A 15,971-nucleotide genomic window follows, 5' to 3' on the forward strand; every position below is an offset into this window, starting at 1 on the left:
ACACAGTTGTTTTCCCTTTTCGAATGAGAATTCGGACCCTGATGGCCAAGATTGTAAGGCCCCTGAAGCCCTGTGTATTTGAAGCTCTGGCTTCGGTGCTCGGTGACCAGGCCAGCCCGTAGTCAATGGCGTCACACTGACCTCATCACTTTGCGGCTTAGCCTGTGCTTCGTAGGCCATCGACGACGCCCGCGATTCCGATCCATCGATCTCACCCGGCGAAAAGTGTCTAATCACCACTTTACTGCGAGATGGATTTCTTTGTTCGATCGCGCATACCATGTTGTATTTCGGGCGCGTTGGCTTTAGGTATGCCGGACTAAACGGGTTGAGGACATTCTCGTCACACTGGCTTATTGGTTACCACGCGTAAGGATGCACGTCATCTCAAGTACTCTTGACAACTGAAGTTTGCTCTTTTGGTTTCATGCACGCTGTAATTTTAGAATAGGTAATAACAGGTCCCATGGGAATCCGAGACATTCGGACAGATTATGGCTCTCATCACCTCATGTGATGTGTGTGCCTCGTACTCCCTAAATTCCCGGGGCTATGTTGGTCGTGTCGGATACCCGGGCAGCCGGGTACCGATGATCCATGTGCTAAAGCACGGATCATCGACGTTGCTGGCCATTCTCACTGTCAGTGGCACCCTCCTGTCATCTCCTTCCTTGCCCATGCAGTCCAGATAGTGAAGTCGGTGACAGACTTCTTGGAACAGTATCATTACATATTCGTCTTAGCCTAAATTCTTACGTTCATCCGATGAAAAAGAACACTTTTACGGAACGACGTTCATTGAACCGTAATTTTCTTTTTGACTGAGTTCGATCTCGCTGAGTGCCGCACGCACTAACCAAAATCTGTGTGTCGGCGATGTACTAGTCAACCAACATCTCACATTGGCATAATCGCTCTCCATTTCCTGAGATCATTAATCATCTTTGTTGACTACTTGAACTATCTCATCTTGCTTTAAGCATGAACCCCCTTACAAGATCTTGTTTACTCTTCATAACTTAATGACAACCTTCAGAAAGGCGGGGATTAGTTGAATGCAAATCTGACAAATTTTGAAGGCCCTATGGGCTTGACTACACTCTTGCGTCGCAATTATTAATGTCCTGAAACGCTCGTAACACCTCGATTTGAAATCAGAGATCAAAATGGAGTATGTGCTCCAACAGAAATGGTGCTGTTGGGGTAGATAAAAGTATGAGCCTGAAGCCGAAAGTATTTGCCTTACCAAGAATATTTGCCTAGACTAAAGAGTATGTGCCTGAACCTGAAGTCTCCCGCGACCCACCTCCTGCTAACTTGGCTTGAGAAAAGAATCTCCCACCAAACGGTACATTGGATTTTAGCCATGGGCTGCCTTTCCTTTATTGACTGAATTTCTACTACTTCAACTCGAATGTGGCCATGTTTTATGCACAAAAAATGAATCATCAACAGATGGTTGCAATAGGTATTATTACTGCCTACTAGGGCGAAGACTAGGTAGGTATTGACTACACTACCTACTTTCTCTCCACCTCCAGTGAGGCAAGCACAAAGGCAGACTCGCCCAGCAAGCTGTTAGGAGACAGCGGCTGGTTTGTGTAGTACTCGTAGGTTGCAGTGGAGTTGAGACTGCATACCGCCACCGTCTTGTCATAGCCAATGGTTCCGTTTCCTGGGTCGGTCACGAAGTGGTTGACAGTGTAGTTGTATGCGCGAAGGGCGGCCTTCTCAAAGCGGGAGGGAGACTCCGAGTAGATGCCCAATCTAGCGCCCTTAAGCATGGAGAACATGAAGAGCGCCGTGCTAGAGCTCTCGAGGTAGTTGCCGCTGCGTCCCGGGAATGTAGTGAGTTGCCACCATACACCGGTCTGGCGGTCGACGTACTTGAGCAAGGCGGTTGAGAGCTGTGTCGTAACATCGCTGAGTTGCTTGCAAACTGCCTTGGCTTCCTCTTTGCCAGCCGGGCAGTCGAGGGTCTCCCACGTCTGGACCAAACCAGCGACAAACCAGCCCACAGATCGCCCCCAGATATACGGGCTCGAGCCGGTCTTCTCATTCGCCCAGACTGCAGTGCGCGAATAGTCGTATCCATGAGCGACCAGCGAGGTGTTCTTCTGGAAAGTGTGCTCGTAGAGCAGAGACACCTGCAGGCTGATGTCGGTGTAGTTGGGGTGGGGCTGCGCCGCCATGAAGGGCAGAACAGAGAAGATGCCGTCGAGGTAGCTCCATTGCGGATAGACGTAGTACCAGAATCCGCCAACGGGGTTACGGATCTGAAGTGGGAGCGAGCTGTTCAATGCATCGAAGGCTGAGGCTGCCGTGGCTGAAATGGTGACAATACCGGCGGCGGAGGCGTGATTGATGGCAGTTGCGACGGAAAAACGATCGAGGGGACGCGTCGAGTCATAGGTCGCGTTGGTGAGGGCCGGCGAAGCAACATCGAGTACGTCCTCGAGGTAAGGCGCATACCTGCTCTGCAAATCGGGGTACTGATTGATTGTTGCCTCCATCGCAATGGCCAGAATACCGCTTTCCAGGGTGCTGCTTGAAGCTCCGGATGACTCAATTCCTTGGTTCCGGGTCTTGATGCTGTCCAGCATCCATGTCGAGTATCGACGGGTCTCGCACGACGCGAGAGTCGCCAGGCCGCAGATGGCGGCAAGCCAAGGCGAAGGACGACGCATTGTACGATCGGATGCCCTGCGCAAGTGAGAAGAGAGGGAATTTTGGTCGTGGAGAACCAAAGGTCTGCTGTCGCTGATTTCCACGGTATTTTATATCAAGGCAGCCGGGCTAGGGCGTGTCATTGCCGAAGGGCTCCTGCTGCTTACGCGGGGCAGTTCATCAAGTTGCCCCCGTCAGCGCCAATCATTCCCTCGTTCTAGGCTGTTTAGTGCGCCGGTTGCACCGGAGACTTCAGTCTTCAAATGACGGGATGCGTGGTTGGGGGCAGGGGTTCCCTGTGCATGCACCTATTCCTTGAGAGTTGGGCGCTCTCAATCCCTGCTCACGATGGCGTTCAGTCAAGTATCTTGACGGATATCCGTTTGTAAAATCCGTAAAAACAGAATGAGAGTTGGTAGACATGACTAGCGGTGGTTTATTCATGAGTACGCAAGTCAACATGAACACTGGCCGGCTCGTGTGAAGGCGTTGTTGAAAAAATTAAAAAGGCACATTGGAAAGCTTCGGGCAGTAGCTGGCACTCGCACCATGTCAAAGTTTTCAAAAGGTTCACTTCAACAGCGCAAACAATTTTCCTGACTTCTCAGCGCCGCCCACAACGGGAGAAACACAGCGAGCAAAGTCTTCCCCGCATGGATTAGAAGCAAGGCCTTCCCGGTTCCTCGACGAACAGTCCCTGATACCCGGCGGTCAGACCCGAAATCCGCGGAGGATCCACTAGTCACTGGTTGATCGCTACAGCGAGCACAGCGAAGCCAAGAGTCCGGGAAAGTAATTATCCCCATGTTTCCCCAGCTTAACTCTGATTCCCCAGGGTGCCAAGGGTGCGGGGTGTTTATTGACATGACGATTGAGTCGTTTTATGGTGTCAAGGCTATGTTTTCCGCGGACTTGGCGGTCGGTAAAAAACTGGAGGCTGCGGCGGGTTACTCCCACAAGCCGAGAGCAAACCCTCGCACTTGAAGATGAGCATTAAGTTGTGATGATCACTAGCCTGCCACATGGAAGATGTAAAGAGTATTGGACTCAATATGAAGAGAACCGGTATACACAGGATGCATGTGAATAACACACTTGGCTAGAAATTAAAGGAACTATTGAAGACAAACGACAAAGACAAACTCGCGGACTCGCTGTCGGCGTCTGGTCCAACTGACACGGTCAGGCTTTCGAGCTGACAGCCCGAATCATTCAACCCAGCATCGGTCAAGTTCCCAGAAACACTGTAAGCTTGGGATTTTGAACGATAACCGTTCGTGATACATGTAGAATTTTCACAAGCAATCAATATCCAAATCGATTTCCTTGCGCCAACGAACCCTGACTCTCGCGGTAGGATTGCTAGCATTAGTGAACCCCAAAACCATTGGCGATGCATCAGTAGTGGGCAACGCCTCCCACTCATACTTTAGCAACAGGTGACACATGATGATCTTGATCTCATAAGCTGCAAAGAACCGTCCGGGACATGCGTGATCCCCGTGTCCGAAGGCGAGGTGGTCGGGGCTCGTTACAACCAGTTGTGCATAGTTGGCCTTGCCAGGCTGCTCGGCCATCTTGATGAACCTATAAGGGTCCCACTTCTCAGGGTCTTGGTGCAGCTCCGGATCCCCCATGCGGTATGTGTCGATCGCAATCCTGTCTCCTACTCTGAGGTTCAGTCCGTTCGACAATGTGAGAGGTTTCTCAACTCGTCTTCGCAATGATGCTGTATCTGTGTCAGTTCCACCCGTCCCCAGGTCATACTCTATGTTCGAGGATTCACTGACCAACTCCAGGCGGCTTGTGACGTTGAGCTTCTTTCAAAGCGCTGTCCAAAAGCTTCATGTTGTGAAGAGATGACTTCTTCAAGCCCTCCGAACGTAAGATGTGAATGACCTCCTCTCTAAGGGGAGCGACACACTCCGGGTGCAGAGCCAACTGTAGTACAATCTCTGTGACCAGATCAGCCGTAGTATGAATCGCGGCGACTGCTAACATAAGCTTGAATGAAGTTGTCAGTCAAGGCTCAGCAACTCAGATAACTCGCGTCGATCAAAAGCCTTACCTGCATGATTGCGGGGTCGTAGGTCACCCCCTTCGTAGCGGCCTCCTGGTCTGCCCAATCGATCGCATCGTAGAACTCTGGGATTTTCTTGCCGGAAGCTACAGCGGCCGCCCGTGCTGCGCGACGCTTCTCAATGTAGGGCATAATGATGCGGCGTGACTCGTCGAAGCTCGCGCGTAGTTCTCGACACTTTGGCACGAACCAATGGAGAATCCGGCGTAGAGGGCGTGGGATCATACGGAGATGTGTTCCGGCGACAAAAAAGTTAACTGTGTACTCTTTCGTTGCTCGCAGCCAGTCCTCATTACGGCACAATTCCTCGCCTAAGAATACGCGCGCTGAAAGCCGAGCGACCATGTCAAGAATGACTGACTTTACTTCAATCTCTCGCCATTCTGTTAAACAGGTGTCAGCAGTTTGAGATTATCGTCGATAGGGGTTGACGTGCCTTCAGAGTCTCCAAGCTTGTCCAATAGAGCTTGAGCAGCTTCAGCCGAGACTGGCTCAATCACCTGAGCTATTTTCAATCAGAGACCAGACACTTTTACACAAACGAAATGTAGTCGGGAAACTTACCGATGCACTTGGTGAGCTGCTTTCGCACCAAGGTTTGTAGAACCGCATCATCATAGCTGTCTACCGCAGCGCCCTGAAACCCGGGCAGATGTCCGTGAAAGTCCTAAGACATAAGGGTCAGCATTAAGTCCGCTTCCGTCCTGTAGCCATAGCATACTTCACCAAAGGCTGACCCGAAGCTGAGTCTCGGATCGTTACGGATTTCATCGGTCTGTTCAACGGGCAAGAATACGATTTCGCCGAGGTCGGTGATCATGCGGTAGGGGCTTTTTGGAAATAGCTTGCGTCCCTTCGCCAGGAGACTCTTGCTATTGAAAACGAAATCGCGCTGAAAATGAAATGTAAGATCAGCTTTTCAGTTGTCCACAGGCCTGTCGGCATGAGAAAGCTTACTTTGGATTCAATGTTAAACACAGAGAAGCCTTTGCTGGGATTCAGAAGCGGTAGATGTTTGAGATGTCTCCGCCGCGATGAGAAAGACGAATATAGAATGACCACTGCCAGTACTGCAAGAGCTGCAGATGATACATGCGGTAGGAAATGAAATCGATCCCACATGTTCGGCAATGAGGAGAGGAGTGAGGAGGGCATGATTATGAAGGATCCTCTCGGGAACTCAAGGATAAAACATTGAGAGGGCTCTATGAGTGCTGGAAGGTCGGCACAACTACCACGATCGATCCCGAAATTTAAAACCTCTGCTGTGCCGCTGTTATGCCATGTTTCCCACACAGTGACACTGTGTTTACTGCCATGATCATAAGGCCAACGTCCAGTGCCTGTTGGTACTACCACTCGATACCAGAATTACAGCCGCCCCGATAGAACCAATCACTCAACATCCGACGAACAACGTGCACAAATGTCCACTCCGTCGGTTTTCTCTCAACCCTTGACGTTGCAACGGCTCTCTTTCTGGTGACTACATCGCCCGGCACTTTCCACGGAACGGCCCATTGGTGGGTCAAAGTGAGGCGTTGCACAGGGCTTAGAGCGGTTGACCCACGAATGGGCTCCCGAAAATTTCCAATCAGTCAACTTCTGGTCCGATCGAATCTACACGATGGAACCGACTGGAGCTAAATGAGTCGCGCAATCCATGATCCCTTCATCCACTAACAACCAAGCGAATGAAGCCTCGACCAAGAAGCGAATAACCTCTATGACGACCTGCAGCCTGGTAGTCAATTACAATTCTGGTACGATGGTTACTGGAAACGACTTGAAACATCCAGCAACATGAATCGCGCTGTCACTCGTTACTCAAAGATGGCGCCACGCTTCAGCGAGATCCAAATTCCCAACACAATGGATCAGTAGATTTCGGTCGATATTCGCCTAAGGCTTTTGTGGAGGCAATCCACCAATGCAACTTTATTCGGTGAATTTGAGGAGTTCAGTAAACGAGCTAGGCGCTCAACTATGGCTAAAAAATGTACGAGCTGGTCGCAAAATGGATATCGATCCTTACCGTAGTCCACCACAAGATTTCTCCTCTGTCAGTTCCATGGGTTCACAGATCGAGTGCAACTTTGTAGCATCGCCTGCGTTCGTGTCATGCTTGGCGTGGGCTGACATCTTCCAGACATCGTGAAAGGTCCATAGTTGATACGTAGGCCAGAAGTCTAGATTTCAGACATGATGGAGAATTCTGAGCTTCAACAGACGATTCCATGACTCGGCTTCATCGCAGCGCTTCTCGGAGCCCGCCGCGCGACGAGTGAGGATGTTTGAGCCAATTCAACCGACATCGATCGTGAAGTAGTGACGAAGGGAGGCATCATGATTAGTGTTAAATAGACACCAATGTCACCTTGATGAATGTAGTCTCTTTGCAAAGTATCTTCTGTTGCTTCATCTAATTCAGTAATATTTCTCACAAACAGACGCTCAACCGTCAAAATCTCCGACCTCTTTTTCTGGACTCTTCATCATCACGAGTCACCATCGCCGGCATCATGGGAGAATACATCCAGTCGTCTTCCGAGCCCTTCCTCGTCGCTGTATGCGGCCTTGGACTTCGTGCTCCAGGTGGCATCCGGAATGCCACGGACTACTGGGACCTCCTCGTAAACGGTAGGGACGCAAGGGGACCGATTCCCGACACCCGTTACAACATAGACGGCTTCAACGACGCTCTCGGCGGGAAGAACACTATCAAGACCAGGTTCGGATACTTCCTCGCCGATGACCTCACACGCATCGACACATCGCTTTTCTCCATGTCTCGCAAAGAGGTTGAGAGATGTGACCCCCAGCAACGACTTCTCCTCGAGGTTGCAAGAGAGGCTCTCGAAGATGCCGGTGAAACCAATTACCGCGGGGAGCGCATCGGCTGCTACGTTGGCACTTTTGGTGACGACTGGGCGCAGATTGCTGGAAAAGAGACTCAGCATCAAGGTGGACTTGGCTACGTCGCCACTGGAAATGGCGACCTCATGCTCTCAAACCGTGTTTCGTACGAGTACGATCTCAGGGGTCCTAGGTGAGTCGAACTGCGGCAGGCCCGCCTACGACTTGCTGACAAGTGTAGCATGACCATCAAGACTGGTTGTTCCGCGTCACTCGCTGCCCTACACGAGGCATTCCGGTCTATTCAGAACGGCGACGCAACCGGCGCTATTATTGGAGGAACCAGCTTGATCATGACCCCAACCACCACCGCCGCCTTTACTTCTGAGGGCATCTTGTCCCCTGATGGTTCATGTAAGTCATTCGATGCGAAGGCTGACGGATTCGCTCGCGCGGAAGCAATCAACGCTATCTACATCAAGCCTCTTTCATCCGCCATTCGTGACGGCAACGCCATTCGAGCTGTGATCAGAGCAACAGGCGCCAACAGCGATGGCCATAGCCAAGGACTCTTCACACCCAACCAGATTGCCCAAGAGGCCCTTATGCGCAAGGTCTACCGTGATGCCGGCTTGGACCCATCTCAGACTGCATACGTTGAGGTACAATCGCCTACCTCTCGCACTCTCCGAAAGTTGTTGCTGACCCCAGGTGTAGTGCCACGGAACCGGAACCGCGACCGGTGACCCTATTGAGACATCGGCCGTGGGCGAGGTATTTGGTGAAAAGGGCGTTTACATTGGTTCCGTCAAGCCGAATGTCGGCCATTCTGAAGGTGCTTCGGGATTGAACAGCTTGATCAAAGCGGTCCTTGCCCTGGAGCACAAGACTATACCGCCTAATATCAAGTTTAACGAACCCAATCCCAAGAGTAGGTCACTTGACAGTTTCATCTTTTCTCAAACCTGGAACTAACTTCCTATTTAGTCCCATTTGCTGAGAAGAAACTCACTGTTCCTACTCTGCCAACATCCTGGCCAGCTGACCGAGCTGAGCGCATCAGCATCAACTCATTTGGTATTGGTGGCACGAACGCTCACGTAAGGTGATGTCTCTACTAATTTCTTTTTACCTAGCTGACAGCCTGCAGGTCATCCTCGAGTCTTACGGCAAATCAAGGCCCATCGCCAACGGACACGGCACATCGCACCCCGAATTGCTGCTTGTGTCCGCGAACACAGCTGCGTCACTCAAGGAGCAGGTAGATCGATACCAGGAGTTCGTCGCTTTACATCCGGAGGTCAACAAGCATGACATCGCCTACACTCTTGCTACGAAGCGAGAGGCTCTGCCTCACAGAGCATTCACTATCGTTCATGACGACAGCATTATCGAAACGTCAGCTCCTGTGAAAGCGCCTAGTAAAGCGCCTGACGTTTACTTCATCTTCAGTGGACAAGGCGCGCAATGGCCCGAGATGGCTAAGCAGCTCGTCGCTGGTGATCCTCTGTTTGAAGCCGATCTGAAGAGAATGGATGGTGTTCTCAAGAGTCTTTCCCATCGACCGAGTTGGTCCATCATTGGTAAGTAGTAACCGTCCATATCCGAGGAGAAGTGGCTCACCATCTTTCTAGATGAACTTCTTGAACCTGCAACCACAAGCCAAATCGGCACAGCGGAGCTATCTCAACCTCTGTGCACCGCAATTCAACTTGCGCTTGTCAACAGGCTTCGGGCAGCGGGTGTCAAGCCCACAGCAGTTGTCGGCCACTCCAGTGGTGAGATCGCAGCTGCGTACGCTGCAGGGGCCATCACTCTGGAAGCAGCCATCATCTGTGCATATTACCGCGGTTATGTCACCAAGCAACAGACTCTTGCTGGTGCCATGGCTGCGATTGGTCTCGGTCCTGGGGATGTTTCCAAATTCCTCGTCGATGGCGTTGTCGTTGCATGCGAGAACAGTCCCCAAAGCAGCACCATCTCCGGTGACAAGGAGAAGGTCATGGAGGTCATCGCACGAATCAAGGCTGAAATGCCTGACGTGCTGGCTCGTCTCTTGAAGGTCGACATGGCATACCACTCTCGTAAGTCTTTAATACCACTCACAGCACTCGATACTGACAGTTTTTAGATCACATGACTGCCCTAGGAAAGACCTATACTGCACTTCTGCAGGCCGAACTACAGAAGATTGGAGCATGGTCCAGCAGTGCCACATCGTTGTTCTTCTCAAGCGTCTCGGGCGAGGTTCTGGATAAGAGCTTTTCTTTTGGTCCTGACTATTGGCGAACCAACTTGGTTTCTCCGGTCCGGTTCTCCACGGCTGTCTCTCGCCTCACCGAATCTCAAGGTGATGGCTTCTTCTTGGAAATTGGTCCCCATTCAGCGCTTGCCGGGCCACTACGCCAGATTTGCTCCCAAGCCTCTCGTCCATGCAACTATGCATCTTGCCTCATCAGAGGAGATGATGGCGTCAAGACGTTGCTCTCTTGCTTCGGTAGGCTGTTCCAAGAAGGATTCCACCTGAACCTCGGCGCCCTCTATTCTGGGGGCAAGACTCTCAACGATCTACCCACCTACGCATTCGATCACAGTCTGTCGTTGTGGTACGAGAGCAGAGTCTCGCAGGCCTGGCGACAGCGGAAGTATCCTCACCATGCCCTCCTGGGAGCCCGTGTTCCGGAGTCGCCGGATACTGCACCTCAGTGGCGCAACATTCTATCTCTGGAGGACGAGCCATGGATCGTCGACCACAAGGTCAAGCAAGATATCATCTATCCCTTTGCTGGCTACGTTGCGATCGCTGGTGAAGCAGTCCGTCAAATGACTGGCGTTAATGCGGGCTATAGCATCAGACACACGGTAGCTCACTCGGCCCTTGTTCTGAACCACGAGAAGGCAGCTGAATTGATGACAACTCTGCGCCGTCACCCTCTGACGGACTCCGACCATTCGGAGTGGTTCGATTTCACCATCGCATCATACAACGGGGGCACCTGGACAAAGCACTGCGAAGGACAGGTCAAGGCCCTAGATGATGAACTACCCAGCACCCTCGTTCGCGAGGATTACCCCCGAAAAGTGGTCTCTTCCCGCTTCTACGATTACATGGGGGATGTCGGCATCAACTTCGGTCCTGAGTTCCGCCGCCTGGAGAATGTCACGTCATCAACCACCGAGGCCCTTGCTTCGGCGGACATCAGTGTACCTGGTGAAGAGATGAGCAAGCCATATGTGATGCATCCGGTGGCCATCGATGCTTGTTTCCAACTCCTGATTCTCTCTTACGCCAAGGGTCTCGGACGTAACGTCACGCAACTGTCGGTCCCGACCCTCATTGAAAGCCTGGATATCCGTCGTGGCGATGGGTCATTGACAGCGACGGCCTGGGGATCTTCTACCACCAAGCCGGAAGGAGTTGAGTGCGTTTCCAATGGCAAGACAGCGCTGCGTCTCAACGGCTTCAAGCTTACTGCTCTCGAGGAGAGCAACGATGCCGACTACGATGAGTATGCGGCCGCCAGACTCGAATGGCTTCCGGACTTTGACTTCGTTGACGTTGCCCCTCTATTTAAGCCACCACCTTCGGACCGTGAAGAGGCCCGGATGATTGAGGAATTGACTCTTCTGTGTATCATCGAGAGTTGCGAGAGACTTCGCGGACTCAGCCCCGCCCAACCTCATTTTGCGAAACTGAGAGACTGGATTGATAGGGAAGTTCACGGGGCGAGAGAAGGAGGGAACGAGTTGGTCCCAGACTCTGCGAAGTATCTCAAGCTTACTCGTGAGGCGCGCCGTGCCAAGTTGGAAGACCTTCACAAGAGACTCCTGAACGGCAACAAGTCCGGACTTGTCGAAGGTCTCAAGCGCGTCGTCGACAACTCCGAGCGCATCTTCAAGGGCGAAGCCGAGACCATTGATATCTTGATGGAAGGCGGCATTCTGGCTGAGCTGTACAATGCTGTTAGTTTCGGCTACAGCGACTTCGTCAAACTGATGTCCAGCACCAAGCCCAAGCTCCGCATTTTGGAAGTCGGTGCTGGCACCGGTGGTACTACGGAGCTCATCCTGCGTGATCTCATGCACGAGGGCGGTCTCCCTCGGTATTCGAGCTACACCTTCACAGACGTTTCCGCCGGCTTCTTCCCGCAAGCCAAGGAGCGTTTTACGTATGCCCCGAACATGGAGTACAAAGTGTTCGATATCTCCAAGGACCCCCTTGAGCAGGAGTTTGTCGAGTCTTCTTACGATGTCATCTTTGCGGCCAATGTCGTTCACGCAACTCCATCGCTGAAGGACACCTTGAGCAACCTAAACAAGGTCCTCAAGCCGGGCGGTGCTCTTGTTCTGACTGAGATCTGCACCGAGCTCCGCTCTCCGACGTACATCTTTGGCAACTTCGTCGGATGGTGGCTCGGTGAGAATGACGGTCGTCTCTATGCTCCTTACGTCCATCCTTCACGTTGGCACAATGAGCTTCTGGCTTCCGGCTTCACTGGCGTTGAGACGGCCGTGTATGACGAAGACGCGCCGTACATGTGCTGCACCACCATCATGTCAAGGAGATGCCGAGATTTGCCTCCACGAGGGACATCAGTGACATTGGTTACTAGCGACGCTGAAGGCGATGTCGCCCTGTCGCTTTCTACTTCCATGACGGACGCCGGGTTCTCAGTTACTCCAATCGGCCTTGGTGACCCCCTCCCCAAGGACCAAGACGTCATCTCCTGCGTCGACATCGAGAAGAATCTCTTCGAAAACATCAACCAAGATGACTTCTACGCTTTCCGAGACCTCATCCGCGGACAAGGCATTGACCAGAATCTTCTCTGGCTTACCAACCCCGTCCAAGTCAAGTGTAAGGACCCCCGCTCGGCGCAGACCATCGGTGCTGCCAGAACTATTCGCACCGAGCTGGCTGTCCCATTCCACACTCTTGAGATCAGCAAAGACGAGCCCAACTTCAACGATCTGGTCCTCAAGGTTTTCGGCAAGATTCGCCGCGAGGAGGACGACGACAACCTGGTCTCCGACAAGGAATTCGTCGTAGACAATGGCACGATCTGCATCGGCAGGTATCATCCTTTCTCGCTGCAAGAGGAATTGTCGCAGCGGAGCATTACTGGACAAGAGACCATTCAGTCTTTGCAGATCGGCAAGATTGGTAGCATTGAGTCTCTGTACTGGGCGGAGCAAGCGTTGCCTCAGACCATCCCTGCCGACGCCATTGAAGTTGAGCCCAAGTCCATCGGCCTCAACTTGAAGGACGTTCTCACAGCCAGTAAGTGCATCTTTACCATGTTTCTCATCAACATTTGCTAACTTTGTGTCTCTTAGTGGGTGTCATCAACCCTGTTGGTAGCGTCCAGATGGAGCTCGGCATTGAACTCGGCGGAGTCGTCACCCGCGTCGGCTCAGACGTCGACGAGTTCAAGATCGGCGATCGCGTCTTCGCCTTCGCTCCTGAAGGGTGTCTGGCCACCAAGGCCATCCTCCAACGCTACCACGCCGCCAAGCTTCCCGACAACCTCAGCTTCCAAGACGCGGCAGGTGTTCCGGTTGTGTTCGCGACCGTGATCCATGGCCTCATCAACATCGGCCACCTCCAAAAAGACCAGTCAGTCCTGATTCACGCTGGCTGTGGTGGTGTCGGCCTTTCAGCCATCCAGATCTGCCGTATGATCGGAGCGGAGATCTTTGTCACGGTTGGAAGCCCCGACAAGGTCGACTACCTCATGAATACCTATGGTATTCCGCGCAGCCGTATCTTCAACTCCCGTGACGAGTCCTTCTTAGACGGTGTCATGAGAGAGACTGGAGGTCGTGGCGTCGACCTCGTGCTCAACTCTCTGACGGGACCACTGCTCCATGCTTCATGGAAGTGTGTTGCAGAGTTCGGCATGATGGTCGAGATTGGAAAGCGTGACCTCCTGGGTTATGGCAAGCTGGATCTCAACCCCTTCATTGGCAGCCGACAATATGTTGGCTTTGACGGCGTGCAGTTTGCAAGGAAAAGACCTAGGTACTTCCGCCAGTTGTTGGAGCAGTTCCTCAGGTATTGGGAGCAAGGACACATCCGTCCTATCCCGGAGCAGACTCACTTCCCTGCGAGTGACATTGTCAATGCTTTCCGTCACTTGCAACATGGCAGCCACATTGGCAAAGTCATCGTCTCAATGGACAATCTCTCTGCTCAAGTTGACGCCAAGCCGCTTGCAAAGTCGATTAAGTTCGACCCAGAGGCTACGTATCTCTTGACAGGAGGTCTTGGAGGTCTGGGCAAGTCCATGTCAACATGGTTGGTTGAGCATGGCGCCCGCCACTTGACGATCCTCTCCCGGAGCGCGGGCGTTAGCAACGAGAGCAAGGTTGCCATCAAGGAGATCGAGTCTCTTGGAGCCAAGGTTGCAACGGTCGCTGGTGGAGTCGAGAATATGGAGGATGTTAAGGCTGCTGTCAGCTCATCATCTAAGCCTATCAAGGGTGTGTTCCATCTGGCAATGGTGTTGAGAGACAGTCCGATGGTCGACATGACTTGGGAGCAGTGGGACCAAGTAGCAAAGCCAAAGGTCACCGGCGCGTGGAATCTCCATAATGCGCTGGAGAACCAGCCCTTGGATTTCTTCTGGCTTGCCAGTTCAGTCGTCACCGTCGTCGACCAGCCGGGTCAAGGCAACTACAGCGCTGCAAGCACATACCTTGAGGCTTTCACTCAGTACCGCCTTGGGCTCGGCCTTCCGACTGCGATCCTCAACATCTGCCCCATCAAGGGCGTGGGCTTCGTGGCTGAAAGTGCCGTTGCCCAGCGGAACACCAAAGCCCAGGGCATCTACTTCCTCGGCGAGAAGGAGTACCTCGACCATGTGGAACACTCCATCCTTGCCGCCAAGGGCAACCTGTCTGCCTACGAGGCAACACCATCGAGCCGCCCGCCCAAGGCGTGGAGGAACGAGAGCCAGGTTGTGATGGGTCTCCGATCCGAACTTCACCTGGAGGATCGCAACAACCGCTGCAACTGGAGACGCGACCGCCGCATGGGTGCCTATCACAACATACGCAACAAGCAGGCCGACGAGTCAGGCGGTGACTCCAGTGCTTTGAAGACGTTTTTGAACCAAGCTTCAGAGAATCCGGATCTCCTCTCGGACAAGGCCAACATCGAGTTCCTGGCCCAGGAGATTGGTGCAAAGGTGTACGACTTCATGCTTAAGCCTGGCGAAGATGTCGACACCAGCGTGAGTTTGGCGCAGATTGGCCTTGATTCGCTAATGGCGACTGAGCTGAGGAGATGGTTCAGGCAACTGCTGGGTTTGCAGGTGAGCGTACTCGAGATCATGGCTTCAGGATCTCTGTTTCAATTAGCGGAAACGGCTTCAACGGCATTGAAGAACAAGGCATTGGGCTCATCATGAGATCGTGGGGAGAAGATGACGTAGGCGTTGGAATAGGAATTTTAAATAAGACTGTTGCTTGAAAACTTATCCTCGTGTTCTGCAATGCATGCGTTTAAACCGACCAAACGCCCACAGGGGCTGGTAATGTAAGACCTTACAAGCTCGACTCATCGCATCAGGAGGGCACCAACAATGGCCAATGTCGGTACATACCCCCAGTGCCCCCATTCGCCCCCTTCGCTCATCCTGCACATGAGCCCATCCACAGCTGGCATCGCACTCGCCGCAATCAAGGTCGCACCCAGAGACTTCCTGGTCCCGAAGAGTGTGGCGGCGAAGAGAGCTAGACCCATGAAAATGTCGCGCGCACCGTAGATGACCATGACGCGATCAAGGAGCTCGCGAGAGTACGGGTCTGCTGGGTACTTCCATTCGAAGAAAGACAAAGCAGACTCTGGTCTGGCTATGGCGTTGGTGCCGAAGACGACAAAGATGGCACCGTAGAAGTTGGCGAGGATGGTGAGGACGCGTCTTCGCCCAAACGCGTACCCGAGCGCGCCGCCAAAGATAGCAGTGATGACAGCGTTGCCACCTAGAGCGACAACCGGAGACGGCGTTGACATTGTGATTTAGGATGTAAAGTTGTTTTGTTGATGAACAGCAATCGGCAGTAGACTATGATCGCAGGTCTTCGGTGGTACCTTGGCTGCGTGTACTGAGATAGAGTGGTTGCGTGAAGCATGAAACGACGTGTCGCACGAGCTGACGCTGTCATCCCTAGAACCCAACGCCATTCACGTGCCGTGGCGTCCGCGTCAATGCGGTGCTATATAACGTCAAACAGCATTCCTCGGTTCTTCCTGTCAGACGCCTTCATCCAGATCCAGGCGATAATACGGTTCGGTCTAGGCTTCGAATTACCTATACTATAGATACCTACGGGTAGCTATATAAATAGGTTAGGTTATAGGTAG

General features: G+C 52.6%; 4 protein-coding genes across 4 annotated transcripts; 1 reads left to right on the forward strand and 3 right to left on the reverse strand.

The window, feature by feature from the left end:
- Positions 1–1,520: 1,520 nt before the first annotated feature.
- Positions 1,521–2,687, reverse strand: GCG54_00013885 (uncharacterized protein; the record flags this gene model as incomplete). Its single annotated transcript, XM_045413731.1, has 1 exon — positions 1,521–2,687. The coding sequence occupies one exon, from the start codon at positions 2,685–2,687 to the stop codon at positions 1,521–1,523; it is 1,167 nt and encodes a 388-aa protein (XP_045269802.1).
- Positions 2,688–3,962: 1,275 nt separating this feature from the next.
- Positions 3,963–5,902, reverse strand: GCG54_00013886 (Cytochrome P450 monooygenase 2; the record flags this gene model as incomplete). The annotated part of the gene is made up of 6 exons (XM_045413732.1): positions 3,963–4,396; positions 4,458–4,671; positions 4,736–5,130; positions 5,312–5,414; positions 5,469–5,639; positions 5,705–5,902. 6 exons carry the CDS (start codon positions 5,900–5,902, stop codon positions 3,963–3,965), a joined length of 1,515 nt encoding a protein of 504 aa, XP_045269803.1.
- A 1,367-nt stretch (positions 5,903–7,269) lies between these two features.
- Positions 7,270–15,015, forward strand: GCG54_00013887 (Highly reducing polyketide synthase FUM1; the record flags this gene model as incomplete). Its single annotated transcript, XM_045413733.1, has 8 exons — positions 7,270–7,796; positions 7,845–8,265; positions 8,321–8,534; positions 8,591–8,703; positions 8,754–9,186; positions 9,238–9,687; positions 9,735–12,884; positions 12,941–15,015. The coding sequence occupies 8 exons, from the start codon at positions 7,270–7,272 to the stop codon at positions 15,013–15,015; spliced, it is 7,383 nt and encodes a 2,460-aa protein (XP_045269804.1).
- A 149-nt stretch (positions 15,016–15,164) lies between these two features.
- On the reverse strand, positions 15,165–15,620 carry GCG54_00013888 (uncharacterized protein; the record flags this gene model as incomplete). The annotated part of the gene is made up of 1 exon (XM_045413734.1): positions 15,165–15,620. The coding sequence occupies one exon, from the start codon at positions 15,618–15,620 to the stop codon at positions 15,165–15,167; it is 456 nt and encodes a 151-aa protein (XP_045269805.1).
- Positions 15,621–15,971: the final 351 nt, after the last annotated feature.

The sequence above is a fragment of the Colletotrichum gloeosporioides genome (genome assembly GCF_011800055.1).
Source record: "Colletotrichum gloeosporioides strain Lc1 chromosome Unknown consensus_11, whole genome shotgun sequence".
Lineage (NCBI taxonomy): Eukaryota > Fungi > Ascomycota > Sordariomycetes > Glomerellales > Glomerellaceae > Colletotrichum > Colletotrichum gloeosporioides.